The sequence below is a fragment of the Dromaius novaehollandiae genome, chromosome 27, assembly GCF_036370855.1.
Source record: "Dromaius novaehollandiae isolate bDroNov1 chromosome 27, bDroNov1.hap1, whole genome shotgun sequence".
NCBI classification, from domain to species: domain Eukaryota; kingdom Metazoa; phylum Chordata; class Aves; order Casuariiformes; family Dromaiidae; genus Dromaius; species Dromaius novaehollandiae.
Window position 1 is genome coordinate 1,284,446 of NC_088124.1, and position 15,626 is coordinate 1,300,071.

Here is a 15,626-nt window from a genome sequence, read left to right on the forward strand (position 1 = left end):
AATTAGATGTTCTACATACCCTCTAGAGAAGAAGATTGCCTGCTTTGCTCTGTTTCTGCTGGGGTGCTAGGCAGCTTCCTACAAAGTTGCCTGGATTACCGAGTAAGCCAGGTTCTGGTGGGTATGCTTTAATGCAGCCCCTCATGACTCTGTGCCTGGAAGCAGTGACCCTTTGGAGGGGACGTGAGTGCCCTAAGTAGGTATGTTGTGGCAAAGACAACGTGTGTTCTTGAACGTTACCCATACAACTGTGCCGTAGGCAAAGGATAAATGTCTAGAAGTTGAGACAAGGTGAACTTTTGGTGCATGGGAGGTGGGTTTTGCCTTTATCAGGTCAGAAGCCGGACAAGAGCATCATGATCCCTTCCAGCCTTATATAATTTCCTTCCAGCCTGGTATAATCTTATGGAACTATCTTATTTTTATTCCAGTGGTTGTTATTCCTTACCTGTCTCTCTTGCCTGTGCCCTTAATGTAAAACATCTAGTGATGCCTGCCCTAGAAGAAGTTTCTATGCAACAACTATGGGAAGGCAATATCCCGCTTCTGCTCTCTGAAGCACTTGGCTAAAGGTCTCTACTCCAGCCCATTTATTTTGGGTGTTTCTCTGATTTTTATACATGCACTTTTCAAGGCAGCACACTGTGAATCAAGAAGGCTGTTCAGATGTCAACACAGATTTCATTTCAAAACCTTGATTTTTTTCCCCCAGAAACAATCTTCATTCAGAACTGTTCAGAATGGCTGTCATTTTGTCTATTTTTGGATTTAAAAGATCTGGAAGACTAAATCTGAACTATTCACCTGAAGTGTCCCTGCAGCCAAGGGAAGAGAAACAAGCCGCTCACAATGGTGAATCTCTTCCGTATGCCTAACATGAGAGAGAGGCCTCTGGAGGTGGGCAGCTTTTCCTTAAGGAAGCCTACAGTGATGAACTCAAACTTGGAGACCAACATTTAGACATACGTGGCATATGAATTTTACCCGTGGTCTTTAGAAGATGACTCCTAAAATTGAATCTTGTAAATACCTTCCTAAAACTTTCATCTCTCCCTAAAATTTGTGTTCAAAGTCTCTCTCAAGCACTGGAAAAATGCTGCTGAGCAATGTTCAGATGACGTGGGAGAGAAAGGTGGCCTTGTGGTTAAGGTGATGTGATGGTTCTGGGAATGAATGGGGAAGCAGATATGAATTCGGGCTCTGGACAAATAGCTTCTATGCCTTAGCTTGATGATGAGACATACTTTTCTTATATAAAAGTGTAGACTTCAAGCTCCTTGCTTATAAGACTGTGTACAGCATCTGGTCCGGTGAGCAAACTTTAGGACTTGCAGCATCTGGATACTGCCATTGACGTTTTTTGCTAATCAGTTCTAGTGCCGTCTTTGATGTGTGTGTGTATATGTATTTTTTTTTTTTCTTAAATAGCTTTTTAATCCTTGTTTTAGAGGGGCTTGTTGGTTTTGGGCATGATGTGAGTAAACTTTATTCTTGCCATGCGTTTTTCTAGGGGTTAAATATTGCTGTTGACTGTAACAGTTTCAACTTGCCTGTTTCTGTAGCACACGGTACCATGCAGATGGCTATACTTTCTCTTCCTCTTGGGCTTTTTAGACGCAGAGCTTCCAGCCCTAAATGGCACTCTTAGTTTCATATTTGAGGAAAACATGCTCAGCTCTTAAATTATGTACAGCTCATGTTTCATTTTTTTCTCTTGCAGTCCTTGATTATGGTGTTTGCTCACTTGGTTCACTCACAACTGGAACCACTCTTAGAGTTCCTGTGTAGTCTCCCTGGACCAACCGGCAAGCCCGCCTTGGAGTTTGTAATGGCTGAATGGATGAGCCGGCAGCACTTGTTCTATGGGCAATATGAAGGCAAAGTCAGGTGGGATATCTTATAAGCAGAAACCATGCATTAATGGTAGTTGACTGATCATCCCATTGCAGTTAAGCGCACTGGGTGTGAGGGAAAGGGAAGCTGGTTCAAACTTGGATTAGTGTGTGCCAGTGCTGGACAGAATTGCTTTTGCTTTTCTTTTTTTCTTCCCCCTCCCGCGTTGTCAGCTCCACTCAGGAGGACCGTGGTAATTGGAGCAATCTCTGATCTTCCACTAAGTGCTTCTCTCATTACTTGATGTTTCTGTACTGGGACAGTGTGACCCAAGTGGGAAGAGGGTGTTTCTTGCAAGCACAAGAGTGCTTTTGAGATTGAAACCCTGAACAGGATGAGAGCAGCTTCTAAAAAGGAAGTTACCTTTATGGACGGTTGTAGAGGTTCAGAGCATTGTTGAGGGCTTCCTAAAAGAGGCCGGTGATTCCTTGTTGATTTAGTGAGCTCTTAAAAGTCAATCACCTGAAACCTCATTTTCTCTCCCTTTTGCTGTCGAAGCACATTTGTGTTTCGAGGAGGCTGACTACTATATTCCAAAGCATGAAATGCTCTGTGTTAATTTAAAATTTGCAGTAGCTGATGTCTTTAGTTTTTATGGAAGTGTCAAGCCTGACAGACCCCTGCTAGGGGACTTACCAGCTGTTAACTTGCTTCTTAGTATGTGTTGCCATATTATTGTTATGAGGCAGCCAAATAGCTTGTGAAAGAAGTAATAAGCATGTTTAAAATGGAAGTTCATGAATGATCATGCAGAATAGATGTCTTATATAGTGGATCAAGTATACCTCAGACTATTCTGCTATTGGGTTACTCCTAGTAAGGTAAAGTATCTCAGTTTTCTTTTCCGTAGATCTGTGTTTCCTCACACTTGGTCTGTTTTGTCCCTCAAGGGCAATCTTTTCTGAGAGCAGTGTTGTCTGCAGGGCCCCCTGAAGCTACTTGTGGCTGTAGGAAACAGCCAAAGCTGAAGCTGGCAGGGAAAACAAGGTTAAATTCCCTGTTGTACATTGCTTTCTCCATATTACGTCCAAGATTAGAGCTGTTTGTGTATCTACGCTGTATTAAACACTCTATTTTGGGTTATTTACAGTAATGCTCATAGTGCATTATAAAACGCTGGGCATTTTCTAGATGGTGAAGAAAAGCAGTGCCTGCCCAGAGGATCCTGTTGTTTAGAGGCAGCCAAGTAGAAGTTAGTAACAGGAAAACAAAAATTGCTGACAATAGGTAGGTAGACCTTCTGTGCACATCAGTCACCATCCCTGGGAGTGGTGGGTTGAAGAAGGGGTTCTTTGTCCTTGACTTGCATAAGAAAAGGATGGGAAAATTTGGGGCAGCTCAAAAGTTGGTCTGTAAACATCTGTGTTCAGAACAGCTGTATGAGAGCTGGAGGCTCAGAGTCACACTGCAGGAGAGAAGGAGAACGCAAAGTGAAAGCGTGAAAAGAGAGTTGCACGTAGCTCAGAGAAACTTCAGTTTGGGACACATGGAGCCAGGAGGGAGGTTAAAAGAGTGCCAAGCATGAATTGGTGGCCTTAACCAAAGTCATCCTCCATATGGCATGAAAACAGAGTGGAATTGGAGAAGGTTTGAGAGCTATAGGTGCAGACTACACATATTCCACCTCCACTGCTCCAATGTGAAGAAACTAAGGGAGGAACAGAACTAAAAGGTTTGAGTGTAGCTGAGCTGTGAAGGACCAGAAAAGAAAAGGAGCTTTGAGACTGGAGAAAGGTAAAAGAGCTGTTCATGACTGCAGATCAAACAAATTATTCCGTTCCTGTCATTGCTTTCCTCTTAATTCCATCTTCACCTGCATTTAATGCTTCAGGAGTGTGCTTAACCTCGTGGCCTTCTGAACTGGAAAAAACTTGTAGATATATGCATGCAGTGCTTGGCATTGTCTTAATCCAAAGCTTTGGCCGAGTTTTTGGCCTGTTGTGCGTTTCAGGAGAGGACTCCAATCTGAGGTATTGAAGCAGGAGACATCTGAATGTCTGCTCCGGAGGGACACGTTCCCTATTAATAGTCTACTGTGAAAGGCAGGCAGCGGGGAGAGGTAATGATCTGTATCATTACCAATCATCTGGTCTGATCTGTAATATTTTTATCCCCTGCTCTCCAGCTCTGTAGCACTGTGTAAACTCCTTCAGTACGGCATCAACACGGAAGACAAGCGACTTCAGGACATTAGGGTGAAGGGGGAAGAAATATTTAATATGGATGAGGGAATACGGACACGATCGAAATCGGCCAAAAGTAAGTAATCATTTTGCTGGGTCTTTTTAACAATTATTTCCTGTTAGTAGATGCTGTGAAAAGCCTTAGAATAGATCTTCCAGATCTCCCACAAGTTTTAGCTATTCCCTGCAGAAGTGCATGTTGTTTTTCTAGAGCTGATCCATACATCATGTGTTTAACGTATCTATTATTTGCCTTAATTTAGTCAAAGACTGATTTGGAAAACTTCTGAAATGTCTCTGACGTAAGTGGATGAGGTGATTATGGGATAGGGAGGTATTTGCTGCTATTTCAAATCATTCTGTTCCATCTAATGTGAAAGGCTTGATACTGTCATGAGGCTAAGTAACTTTTCTGAGAGGAGAATATGTTCAAGAGATAAAGAACTGCTATGAGGCTGAAACTATCACATGTCAGCAATGATCACAACAGGTTAGAGGTGAAACTTTTAAGGAAACCTTAGCCAGTCTCTTGCTGAAGACTTGTCTTACTATTTTAGTATTGTATCTCTCATGAGCCTTAAATTCCCATGACATTTTTAATTGGCTGAACCCCAAATCTGAGGAAGACACTGATGTGGTCAGTCGAAACCTTGCTTCTGCAACTTGCTGTGCTGGTGCTCGCCCACAACTAGTTGCGGGACAGGACATAATGGCTGTACCGATACAGAACAGAGGCCCGTCTATGGGGTCAGTAGTCTTCCAGCCTTCAGCTATTTAAACTCAAGGGATTTGTGTTAGGACTAAATTGACAACTAGGGAAATAACTAGGGAAAACCCTAGGAGTGTAAGAGATAAGCAGGGGTCTCAAAACACCTGCTACCTTGTTATTCCTTGCTTTAAAAAAAAAACAACCCCCCCCCGCCAAAAAAAACAACAAGGCGTTGTCTAGTCGGACAGAAGAGTGGTAATTGCCAGCATCTGAGCACATAAAGAGTTAGAAACTAGTACTCCCAATTTCTTCATTTCATAAGATCTTTACCTTGGCAATTAAGGACAAAAATACTGCTATCCCTAATTAACCCTTGCAGGAACCCTGGTAAGGAAAATTCAGTTCTTGCAATGTCTCGGAAAGGGTGAGCAAAAGAGCCGTGATTGGGAGGGCTGTGCTGCTCATTTGCTTTAAAGCACTGCTAGGTATGCAGCAATAATTTTGTTCAAAAAGAAAAGAATGCTTAATAAAATGAGGTCAGTAACTATGATTTAATTGAGTAAGCTCAGAAATTCATTCAGTTGTGAAAGATTTTACCCATCTCTTCATTCAGTTATGCTAGTTTTGATGTTGCAGTTAAGATTTTTGGAAATCTAACTGTGAGGGTATGCAAAAGGAATCTTTGGTTTTTTTGTCTGTCCCTTTTTCCTTCCAGCCTGGAAGGTCTGCTGATCTGTGAGCACTGTAAGAGTATAGTGAGATTTAAAAAAATCAATTCACACTGCTTTTAATAAATAGACACAACAACAGAAAAAAGGATTATTTATTTATTTTCTCTATGATAGATCCTGAACGCTGGACAAACATTCCTTTGTTAGTAAAAATCTTAAAATTAATAATAAATGAGCTCTCTAATGCAATGGAAGCAAATGCATCTAGACAGACAACTGCAGACTGGAGTCAAGGTAAGACACGAGGGTTGATTTTACCTCTTTGCTCGGCTTAAATCCACTTGCCCGGTTAGCAAAAATATTTAATCTCTTCAGAAGCCTTTAGAGCAGTAAAGAACTGACAATAATAAATATCATACCTATAATTATAGAGACTTAAATGGTGATCCAAAGGATAGGATCAGTCAGCATTATCTGTTCTTATAACTGAAAATTATTTTTGGCCAGTCTGTCTGGAAGATGGGATCTAGCCGTATGCCTATAAAGGAAAATTATCCTTGCTCAGAGTAGCTGATTCCCCTTCCTTCCTCCCTGCTTTGGCCATACTTTCTTGCCGCTTCCTTTTGCCAGTTCCAGCTATTGTGAACCACTCACTCCGAAGGAACAACAAGTTTTGTGTATTTTCCTGGACCCTGTAAACACACAGGGATGTTTGCCTAAAAACTGTACAGTCCCTTACGGGGTGGTTGATGGACTGGACTTGCTGGATATTGTTTATCTTCTAGAAATTTTTTTTTTCCCCCGAACAGATGATTCGAATGATATGTGGGAGGATCAGGAAGAAGATGAGGATGAAGATGAAAGCTTAGCAGGACAGTTCTTATCAGATATTCTTTCCACAAACAAGTATGGTAAGCTACAGCTTTAAAGTGCTACTCAAAAACAGAAGAGAGTAGATGACATCCCACTCTGAAAGTTTTCTTTCCTTGACAGCAGCTCAACAGAGACTGCAGGCAAGGAAGGAAATGTTATACTGCGACTTTGAATAAGGGTCTTTTTCTGGAAAAGAGGGACATGTCCTCGAATTACACTTACAGTGATTAAATAACTGCGTTTTCCACATGCAAGTTCACAAACTATGTAGACCTCGTGTTTCTTTGAAGTTCATTCAGGTATCTCTTTTAAAGAGAAAATTGTTGCTCGGAGATGTAGATGTGACCTTGAAATGACAGTGTCAGAGCAGTGGATGAACTTGTTTGTGGAATGATCTTGAGAAATGATTTCTGTATAAAGAAGAGGGAGTGGGTATAATACCTCCCTGAGCTCTCTAGGTTGCATATAATCTTAGAAGAGAGAACCTCACAGGGTATATAATAAAGACTATTTACTTTAGCAGCAGCACAAAAATGCAAATGTGGCATAAGATTACAGGTAAGGTAATAGTGCATGTAACTAAAAACAAACCGATCTGGTATCTCTTGTATGCGAAGTCTCACCTCTGCATTCCTTGAGACTCCCACTGTGACCCTTCTTGTTCGGGGTGGGGGGAGTTTTTACTAACCATGTAAATGTAAGGGAATGTATTCTGGATACAGGACGTCTTACAGCTGTGCTGAAACCAGTTGTGGAGCCTTAGATCTTAGCAATAGCCTAATAGGATGTTTCCTAAAATATTTTGCCCTGTTCAGTGTTAAAACCTACCGATTTATCTCTGACAGATGAGGATTACTATGAAGATGATGAAGAGGACGATCCAGATGCATTAAAGGACCCTCTTTACCAAATAGATCTCCAGGTGATGCTCTAGAATGATTTTTTTTTTCCCCTTGAATCTGATTTCTATCATTTTCTCTAAACTTTATTTTTTTATACTGTACTTGAACAAAACTGCAAAACACCACTGATACCAGGTAACAACTGTTATTGAACTCAGTACAACGTACTGAAAGTATTGAAATTGCTTTGGAAACTGCCGAGTATCCAAAGAACGCCTTGAACCATTGTTTCTTATTGTAGCAATATCTGTAATTTGGGGATGTGAATCAACAACACTTTGTGGACTGAGGAGTTGAGACTCTTCTGCCCACGAGCTTCACAGTTCTTTGAGATCAAAAGTTGATGGAGACTGAACATTACAGAACTTAATACTCCACTTGGCGATGCTCTTACCCAGTCATAGTCCCAAGCAATATTTTGCCCCTGCTTTCCTAACACCACCTGGAAGCTGTTTACCAGCCTTTCCCCTTTGCTGCTTCCCTTCCTTCTGCATCTCTTCTCCTTGTTCCCTGTAGTCCCTTTGTTTTATTTGGTGCATGTCAGTTTTATCTTTTAATACATGAAAGGAACAGAATTTCCAAAGTGAAGTGATGCTAACTTGATCTTTTTGTCTTCCTTTTTAGGCCTATCTCACTGACTTCCTGTGTCAGTTTGCACAGCAGCCCTGCTATGCAATGTTTTCAAACCATCTCAATGAGAATGAAAAGCGAGTGTTACAGGCCATCGGTATATAAACCTAATCAAGAGACCATACTCATCATATCCGAACAATATTTTTCTGGCTTATTCCACGTTTTATGATTAAACATGAAACATTTTCCAGTGTCCATCTGCTTGTTACAGGTGGATGATGGGCCTCATTGCGAAGTATTGAGCCTCATCTTATCATGAATCTGCTAAGGGAAGGAATACCGAGAAAGCAGCAAAGACGGAAGTCTGTAGAGCTTTGCACATTGGTCTCACCATGGGAGCACTTTCATTTTCCACAGTAATGTTCCAGGAAGCTCTTGAAAAATGTGTCCTTAAATATTTTTAAGAGCAAACTGTCTCTGCCTGTGAAGAGGCACTTACCTGAGTTTCACACAGCACAGATGGACAGAGAAAGGAATCGGGTCACTTACAGATTGCTTGGATGTATCTTGAGAAGTTGGAAGATTGTTCCTCTTTGCGCTCGCATAACACATACAGGGTAAATATCTGGATCTTACAGTGTGACTTCTTTTTATAGAACTATAGACTCTTTTATCAGAGATGCCTGAACGATATGGAACCTGTTTACAGGAGTTTGGATGGGAAGCTGAGACAAAAATAAATGCATATCTTCTTTCCTATTGTGGATGGAGCTTTGTTGCTCACATCTATTCTCTAGTCCCATGGGAGCAGTTCTTTACTAATGCTTTTGTGTGCACATGCTTAAAGGAAGCTACCACTTAATTTCTGTTCCTGTGGCATGTGGCTACTAAAGACTTTGGTTTTATGGAACACAAGGAGCCACGATTTTTAGGGGGAAAAACCTGATTATATTTAATGCGTTTGCTCCATAACAGCCACTCTGATCTACTTTGCTTCCTTCACACTCCTGTGTGTATTTTTATAGAGTGGTAAAATAACATTTACAAATTGATTTACCCATAAGAACAGTGTGATGTATCTCACAACACCTCTCTGCCTTTGGTTCCCCCTTGGGGAAAATTAAAATAAAACTATTAAAATATACACTGGTATTCTTCTTATAAAACAGATTTAAAAGGAAATCACACTTGTTTCCTGAAATCACTTTTTAAGACATATTTCTCCTTAGGAAATCTCCTGTATGTGCCACCTGGAGGTTGTTAGGGTATTTCACAGGAATCATCTGGACAGAAAGGGAGTCCTGTAATGGTTACATCTTCTGCTTCAAAGAAAAAGGGTGACCCATTATAGAGTTTCCTTTCTTAAGAAAGGTACTTGCTGTTCCTTTGTGGAATAAAATGCTTTGAAGTTGTGTCTAAAAGCTTCCAAAGAGCTGGAGTGTTTTTGCATCTTACTGGTCTAAGTTAGTGTATGGCTTTTATGTCTTTTACCAGCAGGGGGTGATAATTTTTTAACAGACAAAGATGGCACAATTTGTCTAGCACATGTGGGATAATGGTAAAATAATGCTAAATTCTAAAACTGACATTGCTTCCCCTCTCATGCCTAAATCCCTCATGTTGTGCCTGAGAACAGGCAGAAACGGAGGGAATCGCACACTTCTTGCTACATACCTGCAGACTGATCTATCCCATCCTTGATTTCTCAACAGTTTTCTATGAATAACTCCATGGAAAGTAGAATTTATGAAGCCTGATTTTATTTTTTTGTGGCTTTGTCTGGGTTAGCCTGTGTCTAATAAGGTATGAGCGCTGATGGAAAGTTTCCATGCAGCTGAGTCTCAGTATCTTTCTTCCCTGTGGATTCTCTGGTGTATAAAACTATATAATTAAATTTTGTGCCATGGCCTTCCCTTCAGTGTGCGCTCTGCTGTGGCTCTGTCTTCTACCTAGTCTTTTTTTTTCTTCTGAGTCTTCTAGGAATTTTGTTCGAAATAAGTGTGTCTCATAACTTTCATTGAAATGGGCCAACAAGTTAAACTAAGCAGTGCAATCTTATGAGGAAACTGCGAAATAGATGGCTGCAGTGCCTGATAGCTGTACAAAAGGATCAACTGAGTTTCCCCAGAGTGACCAGTCCCGGCCCAGGGAAGAGACGGGACCATCTTTGCTAGTTGACATTCCTCCCCTGAATGTCAGAATTGGGCCTGTGCTGCATGAAGACAGTTTGAGTCAGTGGAACAGAAGAGTGAAGACCAAATCTAAATTGTCATTGCAAGTTACAAAATTAAAAAGGGCTATCAAATACTTTGCCCCATGAATTGACAGCAGGGCTTGAAAATAGTCATTCATTCTTTAAGGTAAGTGAGTACCAAACCCTTGAAAGCACCTGGATGTGTTTTAGGCATCAGTAAGAAATGGACCGCATACTGATCTGGCTAGTCAGGGCTTTGTGGAGAGCGGCTGGTGGGGCTCGTGTGCTTGCAATTGGAAGTTAACTTGTGTGCCTTAATTGTACTTGCTTCATTCATCCTTAAGGCATGTCGAGTTGGATGACAAGTTTAAGCAAAACCATGAAAAAAGGGTTCAACTTAGCACTACTGATACCATTCCTCATCCTGAGTTATATCTAAGGATTTCTTTGGAATTGCAAAGTCCTGTCGGTAAACGATAAGCAGTTTCTTGTAGAGCTCCTGTCGAAGCTCCTCAGTGCATTGGTTAGAAGCTGCTCTTCGATTTGCAGGTATCAAGGGCTTGCTTCTCCCGGGAGTGCAGCCAGTGAGATGGGAAGGATTGGGGTGGGGGAGGTGGTGGCTTTTTGGGAATTAGTGCTCTGCCCTGTCCTTCCCATTGCATTGGCTCGTGTGCACCCACCAGGACCTCTTCCAGCAGAAGGAGCTGACCGAGCACGTTGCCACTACGTAAGAGCGCTGATACAATCCGGTTTGGGAGCAGCCCTTGAGATGGTCCTGGGCCTATCTGCGTGTTGTGGGGCAAGGGGAACAGGAACAGCCTTGTTCTGCAACGAGTGCTCTGCTGCAAGCAAACTCACGGTGTGCAGGATGTTTTCAGGCAAGAAATACCCTGACTTGAGCTTCCCATAGGAAAGAGGCTGAACAGAGTGCGAGAGCTACAGCAAACAGAGGAGACAGTTTGAAAGACACCTCGTCTGTAGAGACTAGTCTAAGTGGTCCCACGGGTGCCTGTACTGATGTAACTCCTTTCCCTTCTGCTTTCCCCGTGTCCTCCCTCCTCCCTTTAAAAACTCTCAGAACATAACACTATATATCTTTAAACAAATAATGGCTGGAGGGTTGTCAGCTTTGCTGAAATAAATCTGAGCCATGCGGTGGAATCTGTCAAAGGTCTGGTTTTGAGATGTGGAATGCTCATTTTAACTGTTGTCTACTGTTGAAACTCAACTAATCATCACTAAAGGTTACTAACTCCACATTACGAAAATCAAGCTCCCTTTTATACTTAAAAATGAAGGTTGGGGGCGAGGTTCCTACAGGACATCCGTAAGCCTTTGCCGCTTCTGAAATAGGTGCCTGGCACTTTTCCATCCTCATCAAAGCTCCTCATTGAGGAGACGCCTACTGTGTTTTTGCACACTGGGTTTTGCTAGAATAGCATGAAGGCCTGGTAGCCACAGGATATAATTTAAATAGTGACTAGATCAGCTGTGACTCTGGAACAAGACTTTACGCGTATTCATGAGTAATGTTCTTGGTATTTTTTTTTTTGTATTAATAAAATCTTTTAATGTATAAACATGCCTTGCCTCTGAGTTTTACAGAGATCGGTAGCGAGGAAGGAGAGAGCCTTTGGCCATGCTGGGCTGGTGGCTGGGCCTGGGCTGCACCAGGGTGCTTCAAAGGGTGTTTTGCCTCTCTGGGGTTTGCCTCTGGCGCTGCCCAGAGCTGGTTAAAGCGTTTTAGGCCCTAGTTCTCCAAAGCAGGGCCTGGAGCTGGGGGCTGTGCCCGTGCCGCAGCTGTGTGCGGCCTCCTTGGTGAGTCCCTCCTGCTGTGTGGGGTCACTATGGGGCCCGGCACCACAGCAGGCCTGGGCGGCCTTTTGGCCACTGACAGGTGCTGGACTGAAGGAGGAAAAGGGCTTTGGGGAGTCTTTGCAAAGCCAGCAAGATGCGGTTGACTCCTCACCGTGCCCGGGGCAGGCTGGAGTGTTGCAGGTACTTAAAATGTCGGGTTTGGTGGGCAGGTGCTCGGGCTTGCGGGCGTGGGGCTCGAACCCGTGAACTTGGGCGCCGCAGCGCCCCCCCCAGAGCGGGGCACGCCGGGAGCTGTAGGCTCGCGGCGAGCGGAGGAGCTACGCCGGGAACTGTAGTGCTACGGCGGGCAGATGAGCCACGCCGGGAGCCGTAGTCGCGGGGCACGCCGGGAGCTATAGTCCTACAGCGAGCAGATGAGCCACGCCGGGAGCCGTAGTCACGGGGCACGCCGGGAGCTGTAGTCCTACGGCGGGCAGATGAGCCACGCCGGGAGCCGTAGTCGCAGGGCACGCCGGGAGCTGTAGTCCCGCGGCGGGCCCGCCGGCTGGTGCGGGGCTGGCGCGGGCCATGGCGGCGGCCGGGGCGCCGTCGGGCGGCGCGGGGCGCTCCAAGGTGGCGCCGAGCGTGGATTTCGATCACAGCTGCTCGGACAGCGTCGAGTACCTCACCCTCAACTTCGGGCCCTTCGAGACGGTGCACCGGTGGCGCCGCCTCCCGCCCTGCGACGAGTTCGTGGGGGCCCGGTGAGCGGCGGGGCAGGCGGGGAGGCGGCGGGGGGTCCCGGCAGCTCCTGACCGTTGCTCTTTGCCGCCCGCAGGCGCAGCAAGCACACCGTGGTGGCCTACCGGGACGCCATCTACGTCTTCGGCGGGGACAACGGGTAAGGCCGCGGCGGGGCCGAGGGGAGCGGGGTTGCCCCCGCGCCGCCCGCGGCCCTCTCAGCCGCCTCTCCCCTTCCCCCCCCGCAGGAAGACGATGCTCAACGACCTGCTGCGCTTCGACGTGAAGGACTGCTCGTGGTGCAGGTGGGCCGCACTTCCCCCCCCGCCCCCCGGCCCGCTGCCGCCCCGCGGGGCTGGGCGATGCCTCGGCCCTCCTCAGCGCCCTTCTCCTCGGGGTAGAGGCCGGGGGTCTCCCCAGAGCCTCCCGGAGGAGCAGCGCCCCCCCCCCCCCCCCACCTTTTGTTTGCGACACTCAGCCCGTCCTCAAATCCTAGGTGGTCAAGAAACCAAAAATAGTGAAAATGCTCCCTCGCGATCACTAGAATAACCCTTAACGGCTGTTTCCGCGTTGAACCCGCGCCGCAGCTTTGAACCCCTGGAACAGCGATGTCTGATTGCTGCTGTTCTGACTGTCGCGCAGGGCTTTTACCACTGGGACCCCCCCAGCACCGCGCTACCACCATTCGGCAGTGGTCTACGGGAGCAGCATGTTTGTGTTTGGTAAGGCAGGGGCACGTTACAGCTGTGCGTGCTTGGAATGATCGATGTGTCTGTCTTCTCTTAAAACAGAGCAAGATGTTTTCTATGAAGCATCAAAGGATCTTATTCAACTTACTCGATTTTTCATGGTTGATTGTGATTTGGACTTTAGCTTTGAAGTAGTTTTGCTCTTTTGTCTAAAGTAAAGAAGATTTGAAGCTCATTGCCGCAGTGTTTCTTTAGGGGTAGAAGTAAGGTTGGAGGCCAAGCCTCCCATATTTAGCATTCCAGTAGTCAAATGGCTTTTGTTTGAGTGATCTAAACTTAAAATTTCTTCTAATATATTCACTACAAATACATATTCTCTGTTGAAATAGTCTAATAAACTTGTTATTGCCCAGGTGGCTATACCGGAGACATTTATTCCAATTCCAATTTGAAGAATAAAAACGATCTCTTTGAATATAAATTTGCAACTGGACAGTGGACAGAGTGGAAGACTGAAGGCAGGTAAGGAGCTGGCATCATTGCCCCACTCTCCAAAGGGACTTGGGTATCACCCAGCAAACCCTTACAGTGGCACGTAGTTACAAATAGTTACAATGTTGGTATTAAAGCTCTAGGGCTGTGCATACTACGCTTTCTTGATTAAAGTTTTCTGCAAATTTCATCTTTTGTTCTGATGTTTTTTTTGCAACGCCTCCCTTCTGGAGCACGTTATATTGGAAATCTGACCAAAATCTGTTCTTCGTGTTTTGTTTCTGTGACAGAAGGGAGGGGAGCAAAGGAAATGATTTCTTTTAAATTGTTTCTTTTTCAAGGATAGCAGGAAAGTTGTTGATCCTTATGGTTTCAGTTTAGTTTTGTCATAAAATGATTAGAAGCTTATTTGTATTGCAATCTGCAAATTCTTCTCTGATTAAATTCTGACTATTTTAGAGTGCTCGGAAGTGCACGTGCTTATTCAAAGTGCCTTAAGGTGATGTGTGTTCACACACGTGTTCACACGTATTCAGAGGCATGTGAATGAGTTAGTGATAAACATTTAGATTAGTTGAGTGCCGATTCCTGACACGCAGCTTTCCAAGGAAAAAGCAAGAACGCTAACGCAGTATTTCTTAACGCTCACTTTGTGCTCATTTAAGGATATTAATCATGACTCTGACTTTGATCCAGCTATTCAATATTTACCCCACAAGCATGTGGCACATACTGTGCCTTTGAGGAAGCAACGGTGGAAACAGTATTTAAAAAAAAAGTTGTACTGATAAAGCTGTGTTTAAAGCTCAAAACCTCTAGGCTATGCCTCGTTTGTCCAGTCAGTGATTCTGTGATGTGCCTGGCTCCAGCAGATGAGCAGTGGTCAGCAAAGCTGAGCCGTGCTTAGCAGCGTGTCACGCCTTCACTGTTTGCAGAAATTAGTAAGATGCTGGTGTGCTCTTATGGCCAGTGTCTCTGACGGGAATTTTTCCTTCTGATTCTGCATACGCGATCTAAATGTAGGGCCAACTTTTGAACACGCTCTTAATTTTTCCGAAGCAAAAACGATGTAGCAAATATGTGTTATGAGGCGGTAGGGCATGGCGAGGTGGGCTAGACGGGCTGGATGAAAGAAGGAAAGGAATGTGAATGGAGAGGATCCCTGTTTGCTGTCCTTCATCTGGTCAATTGAGTCTTGTCATTTTGGGAATGAGCCTCTTTGCCTGGTAGCATAAAGATGGATCTGGCTGTGCTGTTATTCCCTGGTGCTGTCTCCCAGGAGCTGGCGTTGGGAAATGCCTTCCTGTAGGGATATCTCAGCCCATCTCCGAGCTAACCGAATGGGAGTGCGGTAGGCTGGGTTAGGGTTTGTGTTTGAGGATGCCGGGCCTGGCTTCGTACGCAGCCCGATGCATAAAGGTAACTTGCATTTCTCTGATGAGCTGCTACTGTGATGAGTGAATGCAGGAAGAGGACTGCAAGGCAGAAAGCAATTTATTATATATTTTAAGCCTCTGAAATGTTAAACTTAGTGGGGAGAGGGAAGGGAACACTTATTATTGAAATTTGTAGAAAGGGATGAAGAGAGAAGACATGCTCCATTCTTGAGTTACTGTTGTTGACCACCAAATAAATCTGTTGCATTTTAGAATATAGGTCGTATCAGTAATTTGTCTTTCTGGTTCTTTTAGCAACTCAGGACATTTCAGCGAATAATTGTTATTCATATTTTACTGATGGAAATGTAAAGAATCAATAGGAGCATTTAAGAATTCAAGAAGCCTTTGTCTTTCCCCACAGCCGCAGGTCTGCGTACTGCAAAAATGACCACTGCCTGCTCAAGCAAGCTAACATTTTATCTCCTGGGCTTGTGGCATCAGTTTTGTACAGCACTTCTTGACTGATTTGG

At 44.4% G+C, this 15,626-nt stretch overlaps 2 protein-coding genes across 4 annotated transcripts in view; both read left to right on the forward strand.

The window, feature by feature from the left end:
* IPO9 (importin 9) overlaps positions 1 to 9,722 on the forward strand; it is a 38,911-nt gene extending 29,189 nt beyond the window's left edge. For both annotated transcript variants that reach the window (XM_064498318.1, XM_064498319.1), the window contains exons 19-24: positions 1,721 to 1,887; positions 4,019 to 4,152; positions 5,631 to 5,750; positions 6,266 to 6,367; positions 7,175 to 7,251; positions 7,856 to 9,722. In XM_064498318.1, the coding sequence (XP_064354388.1) occupies positions 1,721 to 1,887; positions 4,019 to 4,152; positions 5,631 to 5,750; positions 6,266 to 6,367; positions 7,175 to 7,251; positions 7,856 to 7,966 (711 nt within the window). In that variant the 3' untranslated portion in view covers positions 7,967 to 9,722. The remainder of the gene's footprint in view (positions 1 to 1,720; positions 1,888 to 4,018; positions 4,153 to 5,630; positions 5,751 to 6,265; positions 6,368 to 7,174; positions 7,252 to 7,855) is intronic.
* A 2,580-nt stretch (positions 9,723 to 12,302) lies between these two features.
* Positions 12,303 to 15,626, forward strand: part of LZTR1 (leucine zipper like post translational regulator 1) — a 37,824-nt gene continuing 34,500 nt past the window's right edge. Inside the window, exons 1-5 of one of the 2 annotated variants that reach the window (XM_064498320.1) lie at positions 12,303 to 12,559; positions 12,634 to 12,696; positions 12,785 to 12,841; positions 13,179 to 13,258; positions 13,639 to 13,747. In XM_064498320.1, the coding sequence (XP_064354390.1) occupies positions 12,384 to 12,559; positions 12,634 to 12,696; positions 12,785 to 12,841; positions 13,179 to 13,258; positions 13,639 to 13,747 (485 nt within the window). In that variant the 5' untranslated portion in view covers positions 12,303 to 12,383. The remainder of the gene's footprint in view (positions 12,560 to 12,633; positions 12,697 to 12,784; positions 12,842 to 13,178; positions 13,259 to 13,638; positions 13,748 to 15,626) is intronic. The other variant, XM_064498321.1, reaches the window with a different exon arrangement.